General features: G+C 44.0%; 1 protein-coding gene across 2 annotated transcripts in view; it reads right to left on the minus strand.

Moving 5' to 3' along the window:
* Positions 1 to 14,510, minus strand: part of LOC106579089 (alpha-tectorin) — a 55,606-nt gene that overhangs the window by 20,972 nt on the left and 20,124 nt on the right. For both annotated transcript variants that reach the window (XM_014158636.2, XM_045702584.1), the window contains exons 4-14: positions 12,992 to 13,113; positions 11,703 to 11,981; positions 11,423 to 11,518; positions 10,713 to 10,866; positions 10,071 to 10,471; positions 8,041 to 8,620; positions 7,339 to 7,922; positions 5,045 to 5,615; positions 1,832 to 2,433; positions 740 to 897; positions 58 to 458 (exon numbers count right to left, since the gene is read on the minus strand). In XM_014158636.2, the coding sequence (XP_014014111.1) occupies positions 58 to 458; positions 740 to 897; positions 1,832 to 2,433; positions 5,045 to 5,615; positions 7,339 to 7,922; positions 8,041 to 8,620; positions 10,071 to 10,471; positions 10,713 to 10,866; positions 11,423 to 11,518; positions 11,703 to 11,981; positions 12,992 to 13,113 (3,948 nt within the window). The remainder of the gene's footprint in view (positions 1 to 57; positions 459 to 739; positions 898 to 1,831; positions 2,434 to 5,044; positions 5,616 to 7,338; positions 7,923 to 8,040; positions 8,621 to 10,070; positions 10,472 to 10,712; positions 10,867 to 11,422; positions 11,519 to 11,702; positions 11,982 to 12,991; positions 13,114 to 14,510) is intronic.

Raw genomic sequence — 14,510 nt, forward strand, 5'->3', positions numbered from 1 at the left:
ACAGAATATGTTAGGTCCTATCTACCAATCTAAAGTTGAAGACAATTTGTCACTCACTGCAGGTGGTGTTCTGTCTCCAGGGGTAGATCCTGGCGTTAGTTGACTGACAGGTGCTCACATACGTCTGGATAGCCCTGCAAAGAACATCCTGCTCTCTGTTCCCCGACAGACACACGTCAAACACGCAGTCGCGGAAGTAGGGCTCGGGGTCCACCTGGCCGTGGCAGAAGCTCAGGGGTCCCTCAACGTCCCTGATGACCTCACACCGGGCGCGGGCGGTGCTCGGGTTGTGGCATTGTGGACAGGAGGCTCCGCAGCCATCGCTGCAGGTGTAGTTGCCCTCCACCTTCCAAGAATTCCCAAACTGGGAGGGAGTGGACGCCAGCGTTCCGGAGGGGGTGAGGAAGTCGTCGTTGCGATTGCCATTAAAGTTTCCGCACAGGCCGCACGTCATTCCGCTGTTATAATGATAACAGTGATACGGTGAATCACAGATATAAGAAAGAACTGTTTAAAGCGGTTAAATACAAACATTTCCATTGTTAGGTTTTATTACGTACTTTAGGCAGAGTTGGGGTCAATTTCGTTTTCTGAACTGAAAACTAAATTGACCACAACCCTGACTTAAGAATTTTAAACATCAATCCGTTTATTAGACAAATTATGTGTGCACTGATTGCAGAGATCATGATGGTTTTACATTCGCCACCACTACCACCAAAGTGTACCTAACACACACCTGTAGTTGGAGGGGACAGAGATAGACACCACACTCGAGCCGTCGTAACTGACACTCAGGCCGAAATCGGAGTTGACAAACGTGCGGAGTCCACTCGCGTAGATGGACACCCGTCCACCATGCAAAAGGATAGGCAGGTTGCTGGTCACGCCATCAATCTGAAAAGACAATTAAAGTAATGTCTTTCGACATTGTTTTCAATGTGGAATAACAGCAATAGTATTTCTCAATGTTGTTCATCATCATCTCTGGTATTTGTCAAATAGATGACGAATGTAATCAACAGAGATGTTGTCACGTCCTGACCAGTAAAGGGGTTATTTGTTCTTATAGTTTGGTCAGGACGTGGCAGGGGGTATTTGTTTTATGTGGTTCAGGGTGTGTTTGTGTATGTGTTCATGTAGAGGGGGTATTTGGTTTATATGGTTCGGGGTGGTTGTGTATGTAGAGGGGTATTTGATTTATTAGTCCAGGGTTTGGTTATGTTTCTATGTTAGTTTATTTCTATGTTCTGTCTAGGCGTTTGTATTTCTATGTTTTGGTTATGGTGATTGGGGCCTTCAATTGGAGGCAGCTGTCTATCGTCTCCTCTGATTGAAGGTCCAATATTTAGGAGTGTGTTTGTTTTGGGAATCGTGGGAGATTGTTTCTTGTTTTGCTGTGTGCCTGACGAGACTGTCTAGTTCGTTTGTTTTTGTATACGTTGTTTGTGTTTTTCCTTCTTCACTAATAAAAAGAAGATGAGTATACATTTTCCCGCTGCGTTTTGGTCTACACCCTACGACAGATGTGGTAGATAACATTTGAATTCCCCATGGCCATGATAACACCTGAAGTGAATACCTTCTATTAACTTCATTATGCCTTTGTTCAAGTATTTCTGCTGTTCTGCTAGTCTGGGTAAAAAGACATGGTACTCTTTCAAAAAAAGAAGATAACACAAAAAAATGGGCTGCAACTTTGACATGTTTCAGTTCATAGTACTATCTTTTGAAAAAGCTGATGCGTTTCAGAAGAAAAAAAAAAGAGTACCACAAACTGAAAAATGTAATTTGACATAGTCTTTATCAAGGCTCAGGTTTTTTACCTTACCTGTACCACTCCATGCCTCTCCCTGGAAATGTGCACCCAGTGGCCCCACACATTGACAAACACCTCAGCTGTGATGGAAACTGTCAACCCGTTCCATGGCTCATTCCTGGCCTCCACCAGAAAATGCTGCAGCCCACTCGTGGTGTTACCACACAGGGTTGCTAGGACGTAGCGGCAGGTGCCCTGGAAATCGAATGCCTCCCCGTCAAATGTGAGGTAGTGGGGGTCTCCAGAGGCAGAGCAGGTGCCATGGGGGTTGGGGTGGCATCCGTACTCACCCTCCACCACACGGCAGGACTCCTGGGGGGTGCAGGCATATGGGGTGCAGAGGACTGCTCCAGTGGTGCCGTTACAGGTGCACTGACTCTGGCACTCCTCACCTTCCCAGAAGCGCTCACCGCCTTGGAGGTAGCGTCCCTGGTGGTGGCATCCGCAGGCCACGGGCGGAACGCACTGATTGGCGCTGAGTAGGTAGCCATCATTGCACTGGCATCCTTCCTGGCACGCAGTGACACAGAGGAAGGGGAAGGAGAGGCTAGGGCAGGAGGCGGGACAGGAAGTGCCACACAGCTCGTAGTGACTGTTGGGGGGACAGCTTTGTTCTGAGGGGGAAAAAAACGTGGATTTCATTGAAGAACCCTTTCAGACACAACACTAACATAATACCATTAATAGGCTATAAAGCTAAACCATATCATGATTGCACACATGTATCATTGCTGAATCTCAAACCGAACACTTGGCCCCTAAGCCCTTTATCGATTGGCCACTTGCTGTTGTGTACTATAGTGATCACTCAAGTCTGCAATTGTTTTGGACAAAATTTGCATTGAGACGATGCACACTCGACGTCCCAACTGCCACTTATCAATATTCCAAAATTCGAAAACCATTTGCGAGCATTGTCTTTCACAACCTGTCTTGGAGCATGACTCACTTGCTATGAAACACGGGCACTGGAGACTTGGGGCAGACACAGATACTCCGATAGACAGTGAGAAAGTCGTAAAAACGACATCTCTCTGCTCCTGCACAAAATAAGTGCAAGTACTGCATAACGGTTGCCAGTGATGATTTCATCAGCTGGTTTTAGCTTGTTATAGCCTGCCTGTTGCTAGCTAGATTCACTGACAAACACAGGGATGGAATTTTAACAAGCGCTAGCTAAGGATGTTGGGCATTGCACTGATAAAGAGCAGGTAGCCTGTCAGTTATTTACAATAGTTTGACAGCTGACTGTCTCAGCAGTCAGTCCGTTCTCTTCAGCATGTTTACAAAGCACCAATCGCTACGTTGTAAAGTTGGGTCAGCTAAATGCACAGCGCAGCAGTACACTAGGTACTGTACTGACTCAGGGCAGAGCAAGCTGTTTGCTAATTCATTAAAACCCGTTCATTGTGATAAAATAATTTTAATACAGTAGCTAGGTAATTAGCTAGTTTTCTTATGGAAGGAGCATTGTATTTAATGCAAAAGCATTAAAGCAACAAACAAAAAATTCTATGACAGAAACTTAAGTCGATCTCAGATTGATTATCTGAGGTCAAGTTAACCTCCCCTTTAATATAAGAAAGTCATGACCATCATGCTTTTAGGGAAAAGGATACTTTTTTTTTTTTTTTTACATGTATTAAACTGGGGCATCAGGTAGCCTAGCGGTTAGAGTGTTGGGCCAGCAACCGAAAGTTTGCTAGATCGAATCCCCAAGCTGACACGGTAAAAATCTGTCGTTCTGCCCCCGAACAAGGCAGTTAACCCACTGTTCCTAGGCCTGTCATTGTAAATAAGAATTTGTTCTTAACTGACTTGACTAGTTAAATAAAGGTCAAATAAAAACTAAAAACAGTTTGACCAATTTACCCCATTGGACACAACATCCTGATTGTTATTCTTATCAATTATAAGAAACATATAAATAAATATTCATTGTTATTCTCTAGATTTTTGGGGTTTCTTCTACAAAGTAGGTCATTGCCCTTATAAAATGCCATTGACCTTTAAGAGTTCTGTTGTTGTGCTGCTGTGCCTAAACCATGCTTAAAACTCTGGTTGTAACTGCATTTGTTAAACAATGCCTCTCGCGCAAGTGAAGGTGTAGAGAAAAGAATGTGGTAGCAATGGAAAACTGCTTTCAAAAGCATTTTCCCGTGATTGCATTAAGAATTGTTGTGCATTGACTGCTTGCACCTCGAGAGGAACATTTATCACACAACAACAAGCTGACTAGGTAAATAGGTAAACTATCCTACTATAGGGCTGTCTAACAACATCACATGGCACTGGAAAGTTGCATCCTGAGTAATAAAGTTTAGGCGTTGAATTACTTTGCCAAGAGCTACAGTAGGCTACACACCGCTGTTTGAATTGAGCGCATTATAGACTATCGTTATGGATTATTCTCTTCTGAACACAGGAGTGTAAGCAACAATCATGTCAGTTCAGCACAAATATTTCGTAGAACAGGCATGCTTCTGTATTAGGCTGTCATCTCTAAACTCAATCCCCCTGAGATTTATTTTTTATTGCGGATCTACACTGATCTAAAAAACGACCTCTCCAGAATCCATATGATGGAAATCCGTCAGTGACAGAGAACTTTAACTCCTGATTTAGTTTTGCACTAGCTGGTTGGTTAGTTTCTCTTACGTTTCATATGAAGTGATTGGCTCAAGCTTAGCTAACATGTTAATAATAGACAAGCTTCAGAAACATGAAACTCCTTAGCTAGATTTAAAATTGCGCGACTGAGACCTCCTCCAAATCAAACTCCAAAATGAATTACAGATCTCTTGATTCATCTTGATTTATTCAGACTATTTTTGAGGGCGACATAGTAATAACTGTTGTTGCTAGTTAACATGCTAAGATTCATGGGAAGAAGTTGCTTCCAAGGGTGCTGAGTCGCAATAGCATGCCCACTCGATAAATAGGCTTCCGAAGGGCACTGGGCGCAGTGAGATTGACCTGATTAAGTCATGAATGCTCATGTCGAGTGATTGAGTGATCGAAGTGCTCGTTTTGAGATTCAGACTATATGTATTATGCCCGTCAATGCTAGTATTATATAATTTATTATACTCCACTATACTTCTTATACTATACTGCCGTTGAAGGGCATAATAAGTATACATGAACCAGCTTTTGATACATGTGCATTTTAATGTAGGGGTTCAGCTGACGTGCAGCGTATGCAATAATGCTACTGGTGCTCACCACAACCAGTGACATCCCTCCAGTTTCCCACTGTGATGCCACTCTGTTGGCACATTAGGGCGTAACCACGAAGAGCCTCACACAGGACCCCTGGGGCCCCGCCTGCTTCAATCAAATCCTCCACACACTCTTCCACCCGCTCCCGTGGGTCCACCCTGCTCTGGCACAAAGAGAACGGCCCACTAGACAAAGCCATAAGGCCACATGACTGGTTAGAATAGTAAACAGTAGTGTTCTGTCCAATTTGTGGCAGCACCCTATTTTCCGTTTCCACACAGTGCGCCGAGAGGGACCCGTCCCGCCAACTGTCTCCAAAGAGTTGCGAGTTGTTGACCAGAACACCGTTCGGGGTTCGAAAGTCGTCGTGCCTGTGGCCGTTGTAGTTGCCACACAGACCACTGAGGGAGCTGTTGTAGGTGCCTGGTGTGGTGACCCGGACCAAGTGAGGCCAGTCAATTTGGACGGTGACATCAAAGGAGGTGTGTAGGACGATGCTGTTGACACTGCTGTGGAAGACCTGGATGTGGCCGGACTCGGTGCTAAAGGGCAATCGGATCAGCTGACCGTTCACCTATGGTGGGATTCAAGGGGATCAATTCGTTAGGAAATGTGGGATTTGAGATTTGACAAAACACTGGAGAGTTAAAGGGATTTGTAATTCGGGTGAACTATCCCTTTAAAGGAATTGAGTACATGATAGAGAGGTTTTAAAAGCTTCTAGAATAAATCTCTCTCCCAGTAAAGTATTTAAAATATAATTGTATATATAAACTCGGCAAAAAAAGAAACGTCCTCCCACTGTCAACTGCGTTTATTTTCAGCAAACTTATTAACGTGTAAATATTTGTATGAACATAACAAGATTCAACAACTGAGACATAAACTGAACAAGTTCCACAGCCATGTGACTAACAGAAATGGAATAATGTGTCCCTGAACAAAGGGGGGTCAAAATCAAAAGTAACAGTCAGTATCTGGTGTGGCCACCAGCTGCATTAAGTACTGCAGTGCATCGCCTCCTCATGGACTGCACCAGATTTGCCAGTTCTTGCTGTGAGATGCATTCCCACTCTTCCACCAAGGCACCTGCAAGTTCCCGGACATTTCTGGGGGGAAAGGCCCTAGCCCTCACCCTCTGATCCAACAGGTCCCAGACGTGCTCAATGGGATTGAGATCCGGGCTCTTCGCTGGCCATGGCAGAACACTGACATTCCTATCTTGCAGGAAATCACGCACAGAACGAGCAGTATGGCTGGTGGCAGGAAGGGTACCACATGAGGGAGGAGGATGTCTTCCCTGTAACGCACAAATTGATCCCGCTCCAGAGTACAGGCCTCGGTGTAACGCTCGTTCCTTTGTCGATAAACGCGAATCAGACCATCACCCCCGGTGAGACAAAATCGCAACTCGTCAGTGAAGAGCACTTTTTGCCAGTCCTGTCTGGTCTGGGGACAGTGGGTTTGTGCCCATAGGCGACGTTGTTTCCGGTGATGTCTGGTGAGGACCTGCCTTACAACAGGCCTACAAGCCCTCAGTCCAGCCTCTCTCAGCCTATTGCAGACAGTCTGAGCACTGATGGAGGGATTGTGCGTTCCTGGTGTAACTCAGGCAGTTGTTGTTGCCATCCTGTACCTGTCCCGCAGGTGTGATGTTCAGATGTACCTATCCTGTGCAGGTGTTGTTATACGTAGTCTGCCACTGCGAGGACGATCAGCTGTCCGTCCTGTCTCCCTGTAGTGCTGTCTTAGGCGTCTCACAGTACGGGCATTGTAATTTACTGCCACATCTGCAGTCCTCATGCCTCCTTGCAGCATGCCTAAGGCACGTTCATGCAGATGAGCAGGGACCCTGGGCGTCTTTCTTTTGGTATTTTTCAGAGTCAACAGAAAGGCCTCTTTAGTGTCCTAAGTTTTCATAACTGTGACCTTAATTGCCTACCGTCTGTAAGCTGTTAGTGTTAAGAACCGTTCCACAGGTGCATGTTCATTAATTGATTATGGTTCATTGAACAAGCATGGGAAACAGTGTGGGAAACCCTTTACAATGAAGATCTGTGAAGTTATTTGGATTTTTACGAATTATCTTTGAAAGACAGGGTCCTGAAAAAGGGACGTTTCTTTTTTTGCTGAGTTTATATATATAAAAAAAATTAAATCATACATCCGGGAGAAAAAAACTAAATCTGATATATCTGATACATTTGAGCAATGTCATGACTCATGACACATTCAATACACTTTGTGGTTGGCAAGTTATCTGTAGTTACATTGTATTACTGAGGAATGGCACTGACCTGCACTCTGCTCCCACCTCCCATCTCAATGTACACCTGTGTCCCCACCGCCTCAAATTTCAGCATCTGGGTGAAACCCTGCTGGCCTCTGGGTATTTTCTCTGCTGACACCACAAAGTGAGTGTGGGGGGACCACCCCATGACCCTGGCCAGGATCAGCCCACAAGCCCCGGGGTACTGGAAGGTCACTCCGTCAAAAGTGCGGTAGGACCTGGGTCCTTCCACCCAGCAGGTGGCGTAGCTGGTTGGTCTGCAGCCCCTCTCCCCATCCTCCACGCTGCAGGCCTCAAGTTCTCCACACCCATGGGAATAACAGGTCATGGAGCCACGGCTGCAGATGCAACGCCTGCCGCAGTCCTGGTCCAGTACGACGGTCGCTCCCGAGCTGTAGTAGCGGTTTTCGAAGGTGCAGCCACACTGGGCGAGGGGTACGCACACCCCAGCACTCAGGACGTAACCAAGGTTACAGATACAGCTTTCCTGGGAGGGGAGGGGGCAGCCATGGGAGGCATTGAGATTGCTGCAGGTGGCAGGACAGCTTGTGCCCTGGGACTCAAAGTGACTGTTGGCTGGGCAGGAGATTTCTGATGGAATACAATGGAAAGAGAAATGGTGAAAACATATGCTAGTTGAATTTTTATGATGCAATTCGGTGGAACAGAGACCATAGTTACAAGATTGATTGGCACATACAGTACATACCACAGAAGCCTTGCCTCCTCCATAATCCTGGCTGTATGCCATGCTGTTGGCACTGGGTGGCATACACGCTGAGGGACTGGCACAGAATGGGCTGGTACCCTCCCCCCACGCACAGATCATAGACGCAGCTCTCCTCATAGGTCTGGGGGGGCAGCTGGTCGTGGCATGGGGCAAATGGTCCAGACGGGTCCTGGAGGATACCGCAGTGAGCTATGTTGCCATAAAGGCTCCTCTGGGAGGTGGTGCAGAAGGCACAGTCCAACCCAGCACACTGGACCCTCTCACAGGCCGGGTCGTTGTCCCCAGACGCCTGCCAGCTGTTGGCAAAGTCAACATCGGAGGTCAGGATCTGTCCCGTGCGAGAGAGGAAGTCATCCTCGCGGTGGTTGTTGAAGGTTCCGCACAGACCGCAGGTGGCGTTGAAGTAGTTGAAAGGTACACTGATTCTCACATAGTGGTTGGCGTCATACATCACCAGCAGGCCAAAATCGGTGCTGACTGCCAGGGAGAAACCAGACTGGTAGACCTGGATGGTGCCATTACGGAGGGAGAACGGGGTGGAGGCAAAGCTTCCGTTGACCTGGATGCGCAGAATGAGTAGAAATCATAACATTGAGGGGTATGAGAGTGAGAAGGACATAATTAGAACACTACTATACTACACTTTATATACGTAAGTATGAGGACAGTCCTTCAAATTAGTGGATTCAGCTATTTCAGCCAAACCTGTTGCTGATAGGTGTATAAAATTGAGCACAAAGCCATGCAATCTCCATAGACAAACATTGGCAGTAGAATGGCCTTACTGAAGAGCTCAGTGACTTTCAACGTGGCACCGTCATAGGATGCCACCTTTCCAACAAGTCAGTTTGTCAAATTTCTGCCCTGCTAGAGCTGCCCCGGTCAACTGTAAGTGCTGTTATTTTGAAGTGGAAATGTCTAGGAGCAACAACTGCTCAGCTGTGAAGTGGTAGGCTACACAAGCTCACACAACAGGACCACCGAGTGCTGAAGCACGTAGCGTGTAAAAATTGTCTGTCCTCGTTGCAAGACTTACTCCAAACTGCCTCTGGAAGCAATGTTAGCACAACAACTGTTCGTCAGGAGCTTCATGAAATGTGTTTCCATGGCCGAGCAGTCGCACACACAAGCCTAAGATATGGAAGGGTGTGAAGCTCGCCGCCATTGGACTCTGGAGCAGCAGAAACACGTTCTCTGTAGTGATGAATTACGCTTCACCATCTGGCAGTCTAATGGACAAATCTGGGTTTGGTGGATGCCAGGAGAATGTTACTTGCCCGAAAGCAAAGTGCCAACTGTAAAGTTTGGTGGAGGATGAATAATGGTCTGGGGCTGTTTTTCATGGTTCGGGCTAGGCCCCTTAGTTCCAGTGAATATAAATCTTAACACTACAACATACAATGACATTCTAGACGATTCTGTGCTTCCAACTTTGTGGCAACAGTTTGGAGAAGGCCCTTTCTTGTTTCAGCATAACAATGCCCCCATGCACAAAGCGAGATCCATACAGAAATGGTTTGTCGAGATTGGTTTGGAAGAACTTGACTGGCCTGCACAGAGCCCTGACCTCAACCCCATCAAACACCTTTGGGATGTATTGGAACGCTGACTGTGAGCCAGGCCTAATTGCCCAGCATCAGTGCCCGCCGTCAATAATGTTCTTCTGGTTGAATGGAAGCAAGTCCTTGCAGCAACGTTCCAATATCTATGGAAAAACCTTCCAAGAAGAGGTGAGGCTGTTATAGCAGCAAAGGGGGGACCAACTCCATATTAATGCCCATGATTTTGTAATGAGATGTTCAATGAGCAGGTGTCCACATACTTTTGGTCATGCAGTGTATATCATAAAAGTAAAAATAATACTTCCTACAGCATTATGAAGAGACAATTCAACGAAGTGCAAGTTAACATTTTTGTCAAGTATGTGCAATGCGATGTGAAATCAACAGTAATAAACATCAATCTTGCTTGAGTGACAAAGAAACTCTTACATGTGTACCGGCACTGACCTTTGCCTCGGCTTGGTGACCTTTGATCAGCTCTATCTCCACGTCGTAAACAGATACCCTCACCAGACGGGTCCAGGACACCCGGGTGCTACCACGGTTCTCGTTCTTTCCCTCCACACGGTAGTAGGGCAATCCATGGCCACACTCCTCTGACAGGACATAAGTGCAGGTGCCCTGGAAGTGGAACAAGCTTCCGTCAAAGGTATAGTAGTGGGGGTCACCGGAAACGGTGCAGGTGCTGCGTTCAATTGTTTGGCAGGAGAACCGGAAGGCGTCGGGTTGACAGATTTGGGAAAAGGAGCAGGGTTGGCTCTGGCACTGAATGCCTGTGCTGGTGCAGGTGCACCTCTGTCTGCAGCTGTTGTCACTCCAGAAGGAGTCACCCAACTGGACAGGAGAACCTGAAAGAGAGTGATAGAAGATGTCTCATGCAGCCAATGTTATGGGGTAAGGACAGAAACCTGAACAAGATGTAATTCATTTCATTTAAACCTAGGCAGAGTCTCTCAGTAACATGATGCACAACCATCACTTAAAAAAAAAAAATTGAATATAGTTTGTCTATTTTGGAAAAGAACAGTAATTCTGTTCAAATGAAAATAATGGGGCTCCTATGTTATGTATTTATATTGTTGTTCTCACCATTGAAAGTACAGCCTCTTGATCCATGGTCTGTGCGAAAGGCCCAGCGACCTGCAACATTGACGTTACTGGTGGAGCTTAACGTTGTAAAATTGCTTTGAAATGATCCAGGGATCGAGAAGTGGTGGGTGGAGTTGATTGTGTCATAGCCAGCCTAGTAAAAAAAAAAGAATTGACAAACGTATTTAAAAAATTGAATGATGAACAAACAAATTTACATCACCAGACAATATATATTTTTGTTGTTGTTGCAGAAACGCCTTCTTGAACGTGAACTTTCATGTGCCTTAATTACAAACTTGTATGGGATCAGTAAATATTGAGTTTTGCCAAGGAGAAATCACTGAGCTATATAGGGAGAAAGACAGGATCCTTTCTGGCTAGCCATGATTGGCTGAGACAATGGAGAAGGTTGACCATGCTGACATGTGAATTCTTAAAGAGTGGGGTGGATCTATGGCTTAAGAGGGTGTGAACGATGGTGAATGATCGTAAACAAAGAAGTCCTCTCCAGCACTCAAAATCTTTCAAGGGTATTTTCTCCTACTTGTATCCTAAGTGGAATAACAAGTTTACCAACTTTTAAAGCAGAATAACTTTCCCATGCTTCCTCCAATCACAATGAATTATAGACAAGATCTGAATCTAAACTTTTGTACATAAGCCCCCTTTGGGATAGACAGTCACAATTATGCATTCATTCTTCTGACCTGAATGCTGCGTTGTGCTGGTGCAATCTGCCCATAGTTCATCAGGACAAAAGAGGATTGGACACCAGCAATCAGAACCACTTGGAATGTGGTTTCCTGACATTAAGGAAATGAGAGAAAGATTTTAATACATCACCTACTGTATAATGTAACAATTTTGCCCACCATAAGAAATCCCATGTAATTTCTATTTCATATCATTGCTTCACAGGTGTTGTATCAATTGCCTTGACAATAAGCATTACTTTTGATAGATATAGAACCACAAGAAAAGTCTTACCGTTCCTGTATTGGGGTAGTAGGCTACCCTATCCCATGTAGCAATGAAGACCAAATTAGCAGAGAAGCCCAGGTTTGGGAAGTACTGATTGATATCTTGTGTGGCCTGTTGAAGAACACTACCGGTGATGTACTGCTGGTAAAAGATGTTACCATTCACTCGGTTGTCCAAATCGGTCCAAAATGGAGCTATGAGATCTATTGTGGAATGTGCAGGAAAACTGTATGGTGTGTAGCTGTACCATGCTTGGTTGAACGTCAGGTGTCCATTGTGGTTAACCTTAAATCAAATGAGTTCATTGAAAAATGGCAAATGGTTACACAATTATTTTGTTTATTTGTACTGTATATCAGAACAGGTTTTGAATTGCTTAAAGGAGTAGTTCAGGCTTTTACAACTTGATGTTAGATGGTTCCTCAACCTGAAAGTAGTCTATGGATCAGGAGAAACTGTGTTTTGTATCAATTTCGAATCTCTGAGGTTGGAATAATACTGTGAAATTGTGAAAATACGGATAATGTCCTTAGTGTGAGAGCTGTTTGAAAAGACCACTTGAAATTTCAACCTGTTTTGATGGGATGGAGTTTGTCTGCCTGGTGACATCACCAGGTGATAAATTAGTTAATAGACCAATAAGAAGGAGAGTTCAAAACCTCTCTGCCTATAAGAGCTAGTTTTCCCCTCCCCACTCAGACCACTTCCAGACAATCCTAGCAAAATTATTGCTCTTGGCTAAAAAACTATTAATTGAAAACACGCACAGGTACTCAATTGTTACTCAAAGGCCAAATCACCTTTGACTAACATTAAACAAAATATTAATATTTGAGTTGATTTCAGATGATGTGGAAAAAATAAAACATGCGCACATGCCCCTATCACCAAAAATGATCCGCTTGTTATGGCTATAGTGAGCTGAAGTTTGTAGCAGAAAAAAAAAATGGATTACAGTTTCTCCTGGCCCATAGACTACTTTCAAGGTGAGGAACCATCTAACATCAAGTTGTATAATCTTGAACTACTCCAGGAGGCATTCCAGCATACGTTTTTGAGGCATGCAACATCTTAACAGCATATTCTGATTGTAAAGTGGTTTACTGGTTGAACAGACATCATAGAACCAGATTACATCCAGGTAAACAATGGCATCTTGATTTTTCCCAACCAATATTCAACCTGACCAGCAAAAGAAGTCATAATGCATTGCATGCAGTTTTGCCCGCTAAGATATTCAAAATACACAACAGGTTTCATGCAACAGAGATAAAGAAATATACATTTCTACCCACATATATCTGGTGGTACGTGTTTCCAAAATAGACAAATGGCTGGCTCAGGGGTATAAGAGGGGAACTTCCATCATCTGATCTGGAACTCATGGTGTCTCCAGCCCCAAATGGATAGAGTGGTCCTGAGATGAACAAAATGCCCCATTATCATAAAAAAGTAATTATCCAGCCATATTTCACCACACTGGCAATTATTTCAAGTGAGTTATTCGATCACCAACCGGTGATCAGGTCAGCAAAGTATAACCTGTCCATCAAAGTGGATCAACAATACACCAAGATAACTATAATTTTTTTTGTACTATTAATAGTAAAAAAAACAACATTTTACATTTGATTTCACAAAGCATATCTAATTGTATTATATCTGGTAGGAATCTAATAAATATTTGGAGGAATTATTCAAGTGTGATTAAATCACTCAGAAGTCTGGTTCTTTCACTTTTTAAATGCATGTGCCAATCAGCAGAAATGCCTTCACTGGTTGGCAACAATCAATGCACACAACAAAGAGGACATATATTTAGCCTGATAGCATCATCCTCATATTTCCAGCTAATCACATACTGTATAGCAAATTACCTGAAGGCCCACCTATTACCAGTAAGTCAAATGTTTGCAAGTTCCTTTTCCTGGTGGGCAATGAAGGTTGATAAGTGAACAAAAGCATTGCAGGTCATTTAGCAAATTACCTCTTCATTGTCAGGGGACATTTAAAACCTCTTAAGGATCCGCCCCTTTTTTCAATTTTCGACTAAAATGACATACCCACATCTAACTGCCTGTAGCACAGGCCCTGAAGCAAGGATATGCATATTCTTGGTACTATTTGAAAGGAAACACTTTGAAGTTTGTGGAAATGTGAAAGGAATGTAGGAGAATATAACACAACAGATCTGGTAAAAGATAATACAAAGACAAAACCAACCATTCTTTTGTATTTTTTTGTACCATCTTTGAAATGCAAGAGAGAGGCCATAATGTATTATTCCAGCCTAGGTTCAATTTAGATTTTGGCCACTAGATGGCAGCAGTGTATGTGCAAAGTATTAGACTGATCAAATAAACCATTGCATTTCTGTTCTAAATTTTGTGTCAATACTGCCCAAATGTACCTAATTTGTATATTAATAACTTTTCATGTTCAAAATTGTGCACTCTTCTCAAACAATAGCATGGTCTTATTTCGCTGTAATAGCTACTGTAAATTGGACAGTGCAGTTAACTTATATTCTTGTTAATCTAACTGCCAATATCAGATATATCTATGTCTTGGGAAATTTTCTTGTTACTTATAACTTCATGCTAATCGCATTAGCCTACGTTAGCTCAACCGTCCCGTGCACAGGACACCGATCCCTAAGAGGTTTTAAGGCAATTGAATTGACACCTGCTATGATAAATCCACACTTTTGGCAATAATCTTTTCATGAGGTACTTTGATTAGGGCTGTGTCGGTCACGAAATTTCATCAGCCGGTGATTGTCAAGCAAATAGCTGTCGGTCTCATGATAATTGA

Source organism: Salmo salar, chromosome ssa19 (assembly GCF_905237065.1).
Source record: "Salmo salar chromosome ssa19, Ssal_v3.1, whole genome shotgun sequence".
Classification (NCBI taxonomy): domain Eukaryota; kingdom Metazoa; phylum Chordata; class Actinopteri; order Salmoniformes; family Salmonidae; genus Salmo; species Salmo salar.